The following is a 15,575-nucleotide window of genomic DNA, read 5'->3' as shown; positions in this document are numbered from 1 at the left end:
AGTAGGGGCTCTTAGTACTGATTTTACTGTTGTTCATTTATCTCACAGACCTAGACTAAGTTCTAGGTACAGCTGTGGGTTCACGTCAAATCCACAAATCTTGTTCAGAAAGCATGTTCATGGAACAATCTTACTACAATAAACTAAATGTGTACCCAAACTACAAAGCTCTGTCATGTTTTAGCATGCGCGAACAATAGCCTAATGCTATTGGATCTGATTGAATTTATTTTGTGTCCTGAGCTGTAGACCATCATACCTGCATCATGGGGCTCATTATTTTTCACTATTAGGATGTAATTGCTCAAAGAAAATCCTTTCAGCAAAGGTCAGATTACATTCCTCACAACAGATGGGCCTGCAGTAAGCGTAAATGCTGCACATCCCTTTTTAAAATTAAGAAGTGGGTGAAAGTCTACAAGCGAAACAGCAATCACAGCATGAGAATCTAAAATTAGGTCTGACTGCAATTTTGGCCAGGGCACATTTATCTCTAATGAGTTGCAAATCTTGCAGAGCACCATATGCTCTCACTGAAAAGATATCAAAGATTGTACACCTCAGCCCTGATGCATAGTGTTTATGCGCTAACCAAAGGACATATTCTCATCTCTGACATGTGCAACAATGGACTATGCTAGGTTATAACATAAAGTACTTTGAAGTGGGAGAAACAGGAGAAAGCAACTGGCAAATCTCCCCTACCTCACAGAAGCTTGCGACCACACAAAAATCCATAACATCCAGTTATAGAATGGTTATAATCTAAATGCTGCTTCACCCATTTTTTCAAGAAATAACTTGCATCCAAAGAGATAATAATACAGAAACAAATCCAAAGAGATTCATAGAAGTATAATCAGACAAAATAAATGGATGCCAATCCTAAGAAGAAGCTGTTCGAAGTGGTGTCCAAAAGCTTGGTCGGTGATGGGTATTCAGAGGTTCGTGGAGAGATTTGGAGATGGAGTTCCAGAATGTGAGTCAAGACAGATGAAGGTGTGGCCAACAATGTTGGGGACAGGTGGGGGGAGGGCAGCAGAAGTCGCAGGGCTCGAGTGATTCACAGAGATATGGGGAATAACCATTGGCAATTTAAACATGAGTATGAGCTATTTTATTAGGAGGCATTAGGAGACCCGGAGTCAATGTAGGTCATCAAAGACAGGAAAGATAGTTGAACACAAATATATGTGTAAAGGATATAGGCAACAGAGTATGAAGTGAAGTTTATTGAGTTTGCAGGATAGGATGACAGCCAAAAGATAATTTTCATAGTAAAATTTGAGGATGACAAAGACATGGGTGAGGTTTTCAGCAGCATATTAGCTAAGATGGTGCATAGGTGGACCAGGTTACGGAAGTGGAAGTAAGCAGTATTTGTGATGGAAAACATAGGCATTGAGTAAGGTGCGAAAGTTGTGAACAATCTGCTTCAACCTCTGATGGTGGCCAAGGTTTGGGTATGGAATCAGTGGCAAAGGTAGGCAAAAGCTTATGATGCAATTTTTCCTTTTTGAGGCAGTGTCGCAGCAGGTGGGGAAAACGTTGAAGCCGCCGGCTCCAACAGCAACTTTCTTCGCTGTATTGCTTACACTTAAGGGGAAAAAAATCAAAATGGTGGGTCCCACATCACACCAGTGGAGCCCACCTCACCAATAACTTTGTTTTTTTTTAAAATCGGGTGCCATTTTTAAAGGTTGCCAATGTGCATAAAAGTAAAAATAGAGCATCCCCCGGGGCACTGCTGGGAGCAGTGTCCAGTCAGTGCCAGGGCACTGCCTGGTCATGACCCTCTGCCCCTTGAGTGATGCACTCACCTGAGCTCCTCCAGCTTGACTGCTCACCAGGTCACGTGCTGGCAAACCAGTCATATGGCCTAAATGGATACTGTGACGGGTGGAGGGGAGATGGAGTATCATGCATAGAGGCGTGATAATTAGATTTAAATGTATTCTAATAGAGCTCCCTACAATCCTGTTATGTCACTGGTGGGGCGGGGTTGATTTAATAGCTCCCTCTATGTTTTTGAATTATATTGCTAAGCAGCAGCATGTAGATAAGGCTAAAAGACAGACTAATGTAAATTCCAATAACAAGGAACTGACTCTGGTTGTTATTATATTGATAAAGACTCTATAGCCTGCAAGAAACCCTCAGATCTTTTTTAATACTATTACTTTGTTTGAAATTATTTGATGTAAATTTTTGGTCAAAAAGGATTGGCCTCTTTTCACAGAAGCCATCTGAGGATTGAAACAGCTATTTTAGTAAATAACCATAAAATGATATAGGGTGTACATTACATCTCCATTAGTTTCTTATAAGACTATAGATACTGTACAAGAAGGTAATGCAAGAGAAGTACCAGTTGGTGCAATTAGTAGTCCACATCTGGCAGTTTGAATTTGGCCAGATTTCTGTTATGAATTGTTTTATTAATCTATTAATTCCTGTAATGGCCATGCCTAAACCAAGGCACAAATCATCTGCACTAACTGGCATAATGTGCACTAACTGGCATGTACATAGTCCTACTGGGAGATGACCCAGTCCCAGCAGTCACAAATGCCAGTGTTGCCCATTCAACGACAAATATACTTCATTCTTCATCCAACTGTTGGTTGTTCATTGGTGTCCACTGGATTTCATATTTCTAACATACATCCTGAGGTTTTCTCCATTACATTTTATAAAAAGACTGGTGAATACCTCCCTCGGAGTGGATCCATTTTCTTTTTCAAATGAAGACTGCGAGCTCATTGCATCATGAAAGCAAAAAGTTTATTTAAGATTTCAACTACATTTAACTACCACAAGGAAGACTTCTCAATCCAGGGTGTAGTCCAGTTAGAAAGTAACACGAAACTTTTTAATACATTATATCACTGCCACAAATTATTTCCATGACTCAATCAGTTTCAGAATTGCATACAATACAAAAAAGGGAGAAAGGAGGGGCTCCCCGTTACACAGGGTGAAATATACAGTACTGAATACTGAATTCTGTATGCATTACAATTTTTTTGCGTGGTTTAGTAATGACATGACCAACATTCAAAATGATCATCAGTATTTACAACAGTTGAACTGTTTTGTGTTTAAGATGATAACCAAAACTTCCACTTTAGGATATTTTTTTTTAAAAGTTGCTAGAGCAACCCTGATTTCTTAAAAGATACAATGTACATTAGATTACATGAAAGGAAATAAAGAGTTAATTACAAGATGCAAAAAAAGTAAGAAAGACAAACTACTGTGTGAATATTGTTCAGAGGTAGTAAGTGAGCACTCTAAGCTACAGAACATGTTGAAATTCTATTGGTTCATATGAGTTTGCATGAGGTAATAAAGCTGTGTCTTGATTGGTGAGATGTATAAATACTCTTTACCTACATTATTTACAACACTCCGTGTGAACCTTGCCATTTCCTGCCACAGATAGGTTGAAGTAGCAAATCTGAAAAATTATGAATGCTGCACCCAGCTAGTACTGTAAAACCCAGACTTCAGCTAGCATGAATTCAGAAACAAAACATTACTAAGACTGGCAATGAATTAGTGTGTTAACAAAAGAAATGATTGTAAATAGCACTGTTATAATAGCAAGTCTCAGGAATAACAATATCAGTTCTTGGCAACGCACTGGTAATTTATACATGGGGCAATAAAGCAGCTCACCCGATTCTTCCAAGTGAGTCTTTATACTAGTTGTGATAAAGGAAATTTGATCAAGATTCTGATATCATGTAACGTTTTGTTGTTCTAAGCAAGCTATCAGTTCTAGATATCTTGCTACAATAGTTTTAAGAAGTAATAAGAGTTTAGCTTCACTAACTTCATTAATTTATGACTGTCTGCCTCGGCACCAGCATTCTTGTGTCTTGCAGTCAAATTGAAACATGCATTCATACCTCAAAAGGTCAAGAAGCTTCACAATAACATCTCGCACATATAAATCTTCAAAAACATGTTTTCACCCTTTGTGCATTCCCATTATACAATGACTTTTTGTTTCATTTTAAGTCAGAAAGCACTAGGACTGTTTAGGTCCTTGCCTCAACCATTAACTGAGTAAGGTAAGATTGTGCCATATATTATGGAATTCATATGGTATTTTCAATGAGAACCTATGTGTTTCTGTTCTTAAATATGAACTGTGTTTTATTTACTTTTTCCACTAAAGAGCAGGGTTTTACAGTAAAGCAGCAGGTGACTGGGCTACAGAAAATCCACTTTTCTTCTCCTACTGGTCAGTGCTAATCAAGGCCTATTGGCTCAGGGAATGGATGTTGCTAGGAGATCAGTTAGAGGTATCAGAGTGCACACTTCCAGGTCCTTCTGTTGGTGAAGTCACAGAAGATGGAGTGGTTGCATCTTGCCATCCTCCATTAGCCTAGAAGACATAAATAGTTTACTGCAGTTAGTATCAGGCCTGTTGGTGAAATACAGTAACACACTGTTTACGCTGAAATTCAAGGAGCATCCAGACAAAAAAATGATTAATTTATAGTCATTAATAAATTCATTTTCATATAAACTCATATACTGTACCATGATTTTTCAAATATAATACATATTTTCCCCTGAAATATTGATCTCGAAGTTATGGTGCATATCACACATGGTAACAAATAGAAGTGGGATTTTTGCAGTCAGTAATCGCCCCTCACAGAGAATACAGTTGATTCTGTTTGGGACTGACTACATTTCCCTAGAAAAGGCTTGGATCTTTTTATTAGAAGCACAGAGGAACTCAGGCCAGATCTGAGTTTCTCTGCCAGGAACTATTAGGGCAGAAAACTTTAGGGGAGAATTCTCTGTTTGGGAGACTTTAAGTGCTGACGCTGGGATGAATCGCGAGTGTTCTACGTGTACGAAAGCGGTGCCTGTCCCAGAGCGATTCAGGTCCCATTAATGGGCTAGCACTGGCACCAGAACTCGTGCAATTCCAATGTATTCCGACCCTCATCCCAGCAAAGATGATGCCGCTGGTTACACTGGAGCACGTCCATCCCGTAGATCGGTCGGCTGGGACCTGAGGGTACCAAGGGGGGTGGCCTGGGGAGAGGGGGGGCACCATACGACACATGGCGCTAAGTTCCCAGTGGGCAGTCAGTGGCATGCACAGTGCATGGCTACCTTACAAGCTGCAGCAATGGCGGTCTGTGCCCAGTCACCCCAACCCCAAGGCCGACCTCCTAGCTGGCCCCTGCTACCCACCCCAGCCCTAGCTGTTGTCCCCCGACCAGTGGCACAATTGTCAGCACACTATAGCGACGTTGGACACTGTTTATACCCCCCCCACCCCCGCACCCTCAGCAGACATGCCACCTGTGTCCCGATTTGAAAAACTACAAGTGAACCTCTCCGTTGGTAATTCCTCCTGGAGAAGGCGGAGCATCAGGGAAGGCGGGGAACTGGGGTATCGAACCCGGGTCCCTGGCGCTGTGAAGCAACAGTGCATTAAACAGTGTGTCATGTAGTGTTCCTTTCAACGTCGATTTGGTGATGGTTTTCATCCAGTGAAAACAATCGGGATTGCAAGAATTTAATCCGCCAAAGGTCTCAACTAGCATAAGCGGTAGAATGCCATCCAAAATCCTTTACGGGATGACTATTTTGATACTCATGGTCCAGGTGTGTTAGTTAGCATATTAAATAACAAAACATGTAAGAGGCACAAACTGCAGCAATCCCACAGGACAATGGCTATACTGATTGGATCATTATTCGCTGTGTATCATGCAAACTCGCAAATGGGCCTAAGGTGCCACTTTCAGACCTGAAAAGTGTCCTGTCTACAACAAATTACCTTGGAAAGGCAAAGTACCTCAAAAATCTAAAAACAGGTTATGTAAGCCATTACTATGCAGTGGCTACCAAGCAGTTTTTTCATTAACAGGATGCTGTCATCAGTCCAAAAAGACGGTCTGACAACCACCCAAATGAGCAGCATGCTGTGTGAATTTCAGTGCCAATGCGATGTCAGGTATGTAGGCTGAATGTCCCAATGATTAACTGATTGACTAAAATAGCATGTTCCGTCGATTTTTCATTTGAGCCAGAATACAGAATGTACCCAACCAGCCTGTGCTTGCGAAACCCAAATCAAAATGTCTGTTCTTAGGTGTGATTCTGCGATTGGGCAACACTCGTTCAACAATCGTGAGCCCACTAATAACAATACTAATGTAAGAAAATCAGTCAAGCTTCTAACGTGGCTCATTTAAGTTTGCTAGCAGCGCCATACATTCTTACACAGGCCCTATTCTCTGTAAACAAATGGAATATGTTTAAGCCTTGTGCCTTTTTTTGAATTGTCCAGGAGCTTGCAGAGCTTTCCCTATTGCTTTCTCCATGGCAATGCCGAAGCGACTCAGAATCAACTTGCCAACCAATCAGCATCCTTTTCTGTCGTATAAATTGTTGTGATCATTTGAAATTGGACATTCTTGCATTTGTCCTGATAAACCCAGGATTAAAAGTTTCAGCAAAATGCCTCTCTTTTGAATGAGCACTTTAACATTGTCAAATCCCCAAAAGATTTTCTTGGGAATTTCCTGCAAATTCATAGCACAATGATGACCTCTGCCATGCTGCAGCAGCAGACAAGAGTTTGTATTCACGATTTGCTACTACAGGGCAAATTTGTGATCTTGGCCATGCATGTGGCCAAATACCAAATTCAACTCTGGTACAATCACAGTGGCAAGAATGGAAGAATGAGAGCGGGGTCAGTCATCTTGGTTGGCCTTGTGCATCAATGAGCTGGCTGAAGGTTGTCACAGACATCAGAGTAGGTTGCCTGCCCACTTCTGAACAGAAGAATTCAAAACAAGAGACAATAAAATATATTGTCAAAATGAAACATATGAATATGTTCCCTGTGTTTTTAGCTACTTACAAAAAAATTTGTTCTAAGTCACGATCTATTTCCTATCAGAAGAGAGTAAGTGGTGCGTCCCAGGGCCAGCTGGCTGTGCACCTTATGTGCAAAAAAAAGACTTGCCCTCAACAATCTCCACTGTTTCACCTTCATTCAGCCCCTCACCAAGCACCTTGCCTTGTGTCTTTCTGTTAATGCAGTGCCATCTTGCTCAGTCAACCTTTATTCAGCATCATATCTTCATGTATATGCAGCTGTTTTAGCTCCATGTTGTACGTCCAAGCAGCCTTTGTCCCAGTGCCTCCTGCTTATTAAACTCCTCTGCTGATGTCTCACCCTCTCAGACTCCAGCACTCATAGTGACTGGCTGGCAACTCATCACCCAGACAGCACAGAATGTTATTATTCCAACACATCATGATTTTGGCGTGTTAATATTTTACAGCTTGTCACTTAATTCTTAATTTACTGCTAAAATGCATCTTTCTCATATACTTTTGGCCAAAGCTTGCTCACATAGGTTCCTAAACTCGGCCACACTGTCTGACAGGAGCTAATAAACGGAGCTGTCACAGGAAGCCAAAAGAATCAGAGGGTGATTAAACCGGTACCATTCTGATGTAACTTTGCACTGACAGTGGAATGGGAGGAAATAAGAGAAATGTATGGGCTGGAAGAAAGAGAATCCCAAATTCTGTGGGAGCCAGGGTGATTCCCTATATAAACGCCAATACAAGAACGAATTTAAGGGGTGCAGTTTGTCAAGGTTAGAATTCAATCTAAGGGATCCTGACTGTGAGTGCAGCATTGTGTCTGGATCTATCAGTATGGATCCATCTGTGAAACACCATCAATTTCAAACTGATGGCTCAATGTTTTTTTTATTTTAATTTCCTCTTCATTGGTACTATTTTGCACTGTGCACCATCTCCAGCCAGGAGGGCACAGCGATTTTTCCTGTTGGCTAAGTGGGAACGAACATTCATCAATGTGATGATCAGTTACAAACTCTATGGTTCAGACAAATTCAAAGATTTAAACCTTCCAGTTCAATCTGTACCCTCTATTTTCTGATTTGTCTTTTTCTATCCTTCTAAATCCGCACACATTGTATATAAAAAACTCACACATTATATATAAAAAAACTATCTATATGTGTTTATGCAAGAACACAAAATAAACACACTCGAAACATATACTATAAACACACACAAAAATGTTATTATGTAAATTTGTCACAAAAAGCACAATTTATTAGACATAAATAAGATCTAGCCTAGAGGGCTGGAGTTTCTTTTTTTCATAGACAGCCCAGTTTTGCTAGTGGCTATGACTGTCACTAGCAAATTTTTTCTTCCACTAGCGAAACTGATCAGAATCAAAGCAAGACTGATGATCAGGATGACAAAATGAAAAGTGAATCCTGGGAAGCTGGGACACTGCTCTGTGGAGCTCATTAGGAAAATCTTGCTAGTGTTTAGAATACTGACTAGCAAAACTGAAAAATCCATGAGCAATTTGCTAGGCAGCCAGTATTAAATTCAAGCCCTGATTGAATTTAACTGCTGTCAGACTCAATCTCCTGAAAAATGTCCACATTTTGCGCAGACAACATTATTTAGATTTAGAAACTAGCACTCCTTAGAGGTCCCGATTTTAAAACAATGTTTTTAAGGTTCTGAGTCATCAGTCTGTGGATACCAATAGTTTTAACTCCTGCAGGCTCACAAACATTGAACAGATCATACGTTGTCTCATATAAGGAGGGATTTCTACTGACATAAAGAGATCTGGCAGAAACAAGGCAAATATTGAAAGCCGTCCCTTGCAAATGAAACCAAGCTAATGTGTTTTGTACAAACTGATAATCCATTCAACTCTGCTAACTGAATACCTGATAATTGAATGATTTTCTTAAGTGAACTGAAATTATAATCCTAACTCAGTACCCACTGGATTCAGTTCTTTCAGTTGAAATATTTCTGCTGTGAGGCCTTGTGTGGTCAGATTACACAATCCACCATTTTTAGCTGGAATTACAAAATGTGTGCTGTGACGTCTGTTATTTCAACAATATCATTAGCAAGTGAAGAACAACTGTACAAAACCTGCACCATTCTGAAAAAAAACAAATTGAAATTAAAAGAACATAGTAAACAATGTTGCAGAATTCCTTCCTGAGCTCCTGACAAAGGATTGAATGGATAATTCTTTCAATAGGAAATAAAAGCTGAAAAATAAGTTTCTTCTAAGTCAGCAGCTAAATATGGCCAGAATCCAAAAGATGCCAAAGCTTAAATTCTGGATTTTCAGATGAAGATAACAACCAGAACAAGAAAAGGGTTAAAAATAAAGAGCAATAGTCAGCAATGTAAAGACATGTTTACATTAGTGTCATACTAAAAGACAAGTGGTCAAAGTAAGATATATGTTTTGGTGGCATTTCACAGGAAATTAGCCCATAGAAAGAGTGACGTCATATGACATCATTGGGGTTCGGAGGCAATTCTTTGTCAGACGATCTGAAAGCATCTCCCTATTTCTCCCTAGCATTACTATTCAACCAACAATTAAAAATTAACATGGCACTTGCAGGATGCCAATTACTGTTGACAAATATCTCATTTATTCACTTAGCTTCAAGCCCTCATTTCAACTTGTACATATTTAGTTTGCCAGCAGCAGGAACAAGCAGAACAAGATGGACATCTCTGGCCCACATGCAGGAGTCTGTTTTGTTGATCTCATTAAGTGTAAATTAAATGTGAATTTTGAACTTGGTGACACCACTGTATTCCTACATAAACCACTGGTGCTCTATACATTTGTTTTGCATCAGGAATGAGAGATCCGAGAAATGAGTTCTCCTTATGTCTTGGCCTGTAGAGGCAATTGTTGAAATCAATGTCTGATCAAATTTCTGCTGTGGCAGACAGCTTGTCGCTACATATTTTTATGTCAGTCAAGAAGAGGGAAGGCGCAGGCCTCTTGAGTTGAGGAACATTGAGTGGAAGTGACGGGGCAGCCCTTTCTGTAGGGGCCAATGTGAGCCACATTGACTTTGAGTGCTTGCGGCGAAGACTAGCCTTTGCTCAAGCCTCCCATCGCCAAACATCAGCAGTAAAAAAAAGGTTAGCGTATGCTAATAATGGTTTATTTACAATGCGGCTAATTACCAAAGCAATCCATCTGCATTATTGTAAAACTATAACCTATAGCAGTCATGCATACTGTCGATAAAATATTTTATTTGTCAATGTATAAAACTGGCAAATAGTCAGCAAAGTGTTACCTATCCTTGTTTACATTGTATAACATACATCTTTTTGTCTTGTGAAACATCCTTAACATCAATATTTCCAAATTTAAGATGTATTGTTCAATTTTCACCTTTCGTATTTACCAGATCTGCAAACTTGCAAATAGTAGATGTCCTTCTAGAGTAGCTATATTTGGACAGGCTGGGTGAAAACGTGGGCTTGTCGGTGTCTATCGGACTCTGCATGCCCTCAGAGCTTCAAATGACATACAATGTCAGTGGTGCCATTTTGGGGCTCAACACCCCAGTCAACATCCCCTCTTAACGTCACATTGCTGGATACATGTTCAACAGCAGGCAAGAGCCCGCAACTCCATCCCACTTGTGCTATATAAAGGAATCCAACTACAACAACAACTTATATTTGTATAGGGCCTTCAATGTAATAAAACATCCTCGAGCACTTCACAGGAGCATTATAAAATAAATCATGAGCCACATAAGGAGATATTAGATCAAATGATCAAAACCTTGGTCAATGAGGTAGATTACAATGAGTGGAGTAAAGGAAGAAAGTGATGAAGAGCGGTGGCAAGACATAGGGAAGGATACAGCTCAGGCAGTTGAAGGCATGTCTACCAAAGGCAAATTGGTTTAAATTGGAGATCCTTCAGAGCCCAGTATTAGATGAGGACTGATATCTTGGAGAGTTGTGGGGGAGATTATGGGGATCATGGAGGAGTTTGAAAACAGAGTGATAATTATAAAATCAAGTCATTGCTTGACCAGGATGCAATGTAAGACAGTGAGCATAGGGGTGAGAGGTGAATGGTACTTGGTGCGAGTTAAGGTACTGGCAAGAGTTTAGGATGACTTCAAGTTTATGACGGGTAGAATGTGAGAGACCAGCTAGGATGTGTTAGAATAGTCAAGCCCAGAGGTAATAAAGGCATGAATAAGTATTTCAGCAACAGATGAGTTGCAACAAGGCAAAGATGGGCGATGTTATAGAAGTAGAACTAGATAGTCATAGTGATTGCTTACAGTGATACAGGTTAGTTCCTGGTTAATTTATTTTGGCTGTTGCTATGATTCCATATCCGGCAGTATTAGCATGGAGCAATTTTCAGACCTGAACTTCAGTAAAGAACAATGCCTGAGATGCCTGCACTTCAGGAAGGATATTCAGACTGAAATCTGCCAGTTGCTGGAACTGCAATTCCAGAGCCTCAGAACAAGGCTAGGACCACATTGCTAGTGGTTGTGAAGGTGACAACAGCAATGAGGGTTTATGCATTTTGCTCCTTCCAGGCGAGAGCTAGAGATATTTGCATGATTTTGGTTTGCTGTAGAGTTTTGTGTAAGGAATTGATAAAGTGCTAACGACTCTTCATTCTCACTTGCCAGGGACAAGCAGGCAGAATGAGCACATATCTTTGCTATGGTAGTAGATTCCCCATGGTGCAGGGTGCCACTGACTGCATGCCCAACGCTTTGCAGGCTTCGCATGCCAACTTTCTGTCCTTGACCGAAAATGAAAGGGATTCCACTTCCTTAATGTCCAGCTGGTGTTTGACCATATGTAGCGAATTACGCAGGTCAATGGCTAGCACTGATGATGCCTTCATTCTGCAGAAGGCAAACCAAAGGGTGGCTACTGGCTAACAAAGATTAACTGCTGACAGCATGGCTAATGACTCTGGTGCGTAATCCATGCACACATACGCTGCATGGAAACACTACTCTACAGCATTCTTCCGTAGGCTACCCCAAGAAGACCTGATCAGAATTCTATGCAACGGAACCTACCTTGCCCTCTGGCAGGCTGGTTCCTGTGCCATCTTTGCCCACTGCCCTGGCTGCAATTTACTTGTGCCCGGTGTCTCACCAAATGCAGATTCCACCGTTAATTTGTCCCATAAGAAATACATGGGGCTGGATTCTCCACCAGCGGGATGCTCCGTTTTGCCGGCAACCCGGGAGTTTCCCGACAACGTGGGGCCGCCCCACAATGGGAAACCCTATTGACCAGTCGGTGTAACGGAGCATCCCGCCATCGGGGTGAAAGAGAAATGTGGCACAGCGGGGCGGAGAATCCATCCCATGGTGTCAGTATCTGAGTTGGTAGATGTATGTGAAATTAAGTGACAGTGCTGTGTCTTCATCATCACTCTCTTTTTGACCTGGAAGGTTGCACCTGCTGAGTATCTAAAAGGAAAAAGACATAAGGGTAATGTTAAAATTAGGGATAAGGATACCACCAACTATGATGGTTTCAAGGCTGCCACTAACCATGGCCTCAGCAATCATTGTTCTAACAATGGCCAGCGCTATCTCTATGGTGGTCAGGACAAAGAAGTACACCTGTCCACCTCTGGTTAGTTCCTGCTTCCTCAGGTTGTGTGCTACCTTGCCCTGCAAGAGAGAGTAAAGTGTGTCAATGAATGTTATTTGTCTGATGTGGCTGTTGTGGTTGAATAGCTGGGAGTGTGCGTAAGCTGTGAGATGTGGTATGAGACTTGTAAGGGCATGGTGAAGTATATGAATTTTAGCCATGAGGTCTGATTGATGAAGATTGCTGCTTGGTGAGTGATGGAGTGTGGCAACCTGAGCTGTGGCTGAGGCGAGCTCTGGAGAATAGTGTGTGTGAAGATTCATTCACTGACCTTGGCTGCAGAGGCCACCAAACCTATTTGCTCCCAGATCTTTGGGGCTTGGCTCTGGGCATTGGCCTCCATGGCTAAATGTACCCATTGCCTCCCAACTAAATGATGGGAGGGTTATCTTTGCCCAAGCAAATAAAGAGCACAATCAGTCTCCCAATATATCTACTGTAGCATCTAAAAAGCTTGGAGTTTGCGTTCTTTCATGTTATGCCATTTCTCAGTCTCTCTAGGACACATTCTCTTCAATCGTGACTCCTAGCACCTTCTTCAGCCACAATGAATCTCCTCTTTAAGAGGTGAGGTTAGCGTTAAGAAGGACCAACTTTAGGTGGTGCTAACCACTCACAAAATTGGGCCCCTGCTTCCAGCCAGCATTAACTATGCCAGTTATTGGCTAAATGCAGAGATTATTCACGTTAGCAGACAGCATGAGATTGGCATGCTCCCTGCATTGCAATCAACGGGCATGGGTTAATTGTGTATCACAATCGCGATGCCTGTTTCCAGAGCTATCCAATTTAGACCCTGCAGGCTTTCCTGGAACACTATGAAGACAATGTGATTTAAAAAATAACAAATTTGGGTTAGTTTAGTACACTGAGATTCTGATCCTTACCAGGTGAGGTAGGATCCTGCAGGGATATTCACCAAATGATATCCTTTCCATTTAAGAAAACAATAAAAATCTCAACATCTATATCAGACCAGTGTGCTATAATGCACTGCACTATTACATGACACCTTATCAAGCCTCATCAACAAAGATAAAATCCATGACTCCAAAATGCTACAGGCAAAGACAATTTAACATTCCATCTTTCAACCAGAGCTTTTGACCAATGATACCAACACTGAGTATTTTACACGGATTTTAAATTAATAAAACAAAAGTTTACTATCTTTTTTTTAAACTGTGCATTTTTGTTTTAGCAAACAAACAGAGTGAATTTTCTCACATATCACAACCATCAAATCTTTCTAGAGGCATTCCACTAAAGAATTTAGTAGTGCTTTGTTTATTCTGGATAACGTAACCCTCTCGCCATCAAAAGCTAAATTAAGAAACTATAATGGCTTACACTGGCACGGCTTTAGCTTTTCGTTTTCTTCTACGGACACAGAAATAAAAGTGTTCCTTACGCTCAAACTGTGTGGACTGTACAGTGAATTCCCTCCAAGACCATCACTGTATCCGCCCGTCTGATTGATAACATGACGCAGGGAATCCACCTGAAGCAAAAGCAAACAAAAAGGAACATGTCAGACTTGATGCAACAGAGCTGTCTTTTTCTTACAGAAAATTATCTGGTAGATTGAGATGTGCAAGCCTGCCACACTGCCTTCATTATATTAGGATATGTCATTTCATTTTAAATATTTTAAGCTACTGCCCATTATGTTAAAATTTGCTTTTTAAAGATGTCAGGCTAAGCTGTGCTGAATTCTGCAATTTCTGCCAAAGGGTTCCTATAATTTTATTTTGCACCCAATAAATAAATTACAGGCAAAGGCTTTCTACAGCCCAGTCAGCATGCTGTCTGTCAGTATCAATTTAATGGATCACTCTTAACAGAGTGCAGTCACTTACTGACACTTTTTACACAAATGACCACATTGAGGATGACAAACAGTGAAAAACTACACTGTTTTCTTGTAATATAGCCTACTCTTTGATAAACGATAACTAAATTACGGGACAAACACTAGTACTGTACTCACCTTATGTCATTTACATTAAAACATCATTAAGAGTAATACTTATGTAGTTATTCTGTATTTTAATTGCTGCCTTTTTGTCCACTTAAATGTCTGAATGAGGGAAAAAAATTCTCAACACTTTTTAACTAAACTGGCTTCATTTATTTGGTGAATGTGGGTACCCAACCTCTCCCAGTGCCTCCATTAATATTAGAAACTTTGACAGTCTTCAAACTCCTAGAATGAATCATTCTTATTTTGAAAGAAACAGGTTTCAAAAAAACATAAGGCATGAAAAAAAAATGAGAAGAAAGCTGTGAATGAATATGGCAAAAGCTTACACCAATCATCAAATTCTCCAATTTTCCACCCACCCCACCCTAATTGCTCAAGCCAGAGCCGACTGCATTCACATAGTTTTAAAGTCAAACACGGAACATCACAAATAACGGACTCAAAACAATAATGATAAATATCAAAGCAGCGGAATGGATAATTTAATTAATCTGTACTTTAGGTACAGAATATTTACTGGGCTATAGGTCAGAGTAAGGCAGTTTTAATTTCTACGCCCTACTCTGCTACCTAGGCCCTAATATTGGGCATTCTTCCTACCTGTGATTGCACATTGGCTCCGACTTGGGACCCTTGGTAAGAATCCCCATTCAGATTCTGCATGTTCATGAACATGTCCCCAGAATTTGGTAGGTTAAAAGAACCAGAAGAACCTGGAAAGGAAAGAGTCAGGCACCTGAATCACAGAGGGCTTTAAATCTCTCCCCAAAGTTCTTAAAAGAAAGAGCACACAAGAAAGAAACAGAAATAAGGAAACCGAGAAAAGAAACAGCAAGCCTTCCATCGCATGAAAAGCATTAAGAAAACTGTGCAGAGTCTTTACAGAATGAGGAATGCCTTTTTAAATAATCTCTGTTCTGTCAAATAACAACCTGCAAGGTTTGAATCAGTGAATTCTAAAGTGATGCTTGCTGGTTTTATAATGGGCAACAGCCTATGAAGACACCATGGAACTTACCTTGTTGAGAAATTAGAAACCCATGTTTTC

The 15,575-nt window shown here is 40.6% G+C and overlaps 1 protein-coding gene across 4 annotated transcripts in view; it reads right to left on the bottom strand.

The window, feature by feature from the left end:
* Positions 1-2,762: 2,762 nt before the first annotated feature.
* LOC119955835 (pre-B-cell leukemia transcription factor 3) overlaps positions 2,763-15,575 on the bottom strand; it is a 246,352-nt gene continuing 233,539 nt past the window's right edge. Inside the window, exons 7-9 of one of the 4 annotated variants that reach the window (XM_038782431.1) lie at positions 15,128-15,240; positions 13,894-14,044; positions 2,763-4,396 (exon numbers count right to left, since the gene is read on the bottom strand). In XM_038782431.1, coding sequence (XP_038638359.1) covers positions 4,392-4,396; positions 13,894-14,044; positions 15,128-15,240 — 269 coding nt within the window. In that variant the 3' untranslated portion in view covers positions 2,763-4,391. The remainder of the gene's footprint in view (positions 4,397-13,893; positions 14,045-15,127; positions 15,241-15,575) is intronic. The other 3 variants (XM_038782430.1, XR_005458537.1, XM_038782432.1) reach the window with 3 other exon arrangements.

Source organism: Scyliorhinus canicula, chromosome 21 (genome assembly GCF_902713615.1).
Source record: "Scyliorhinus canicula chromosome 21, sScyCan1.1, whole genome shotgun sequence".
In the NCBI taxonomy this organism is placed as follows: domain Eukaryota; kingdom Metazoa; phylum Chordata; class Chondrichthyes; order Carcharhiniformes; family Scyliorhinidae; genus Scyliorhinus; species Scyliorhinus canicula.
Note: the sequence above shows the minus strand (reverse complement) of the source record. Positions and strands in the feature narration are given on the sequence as shown.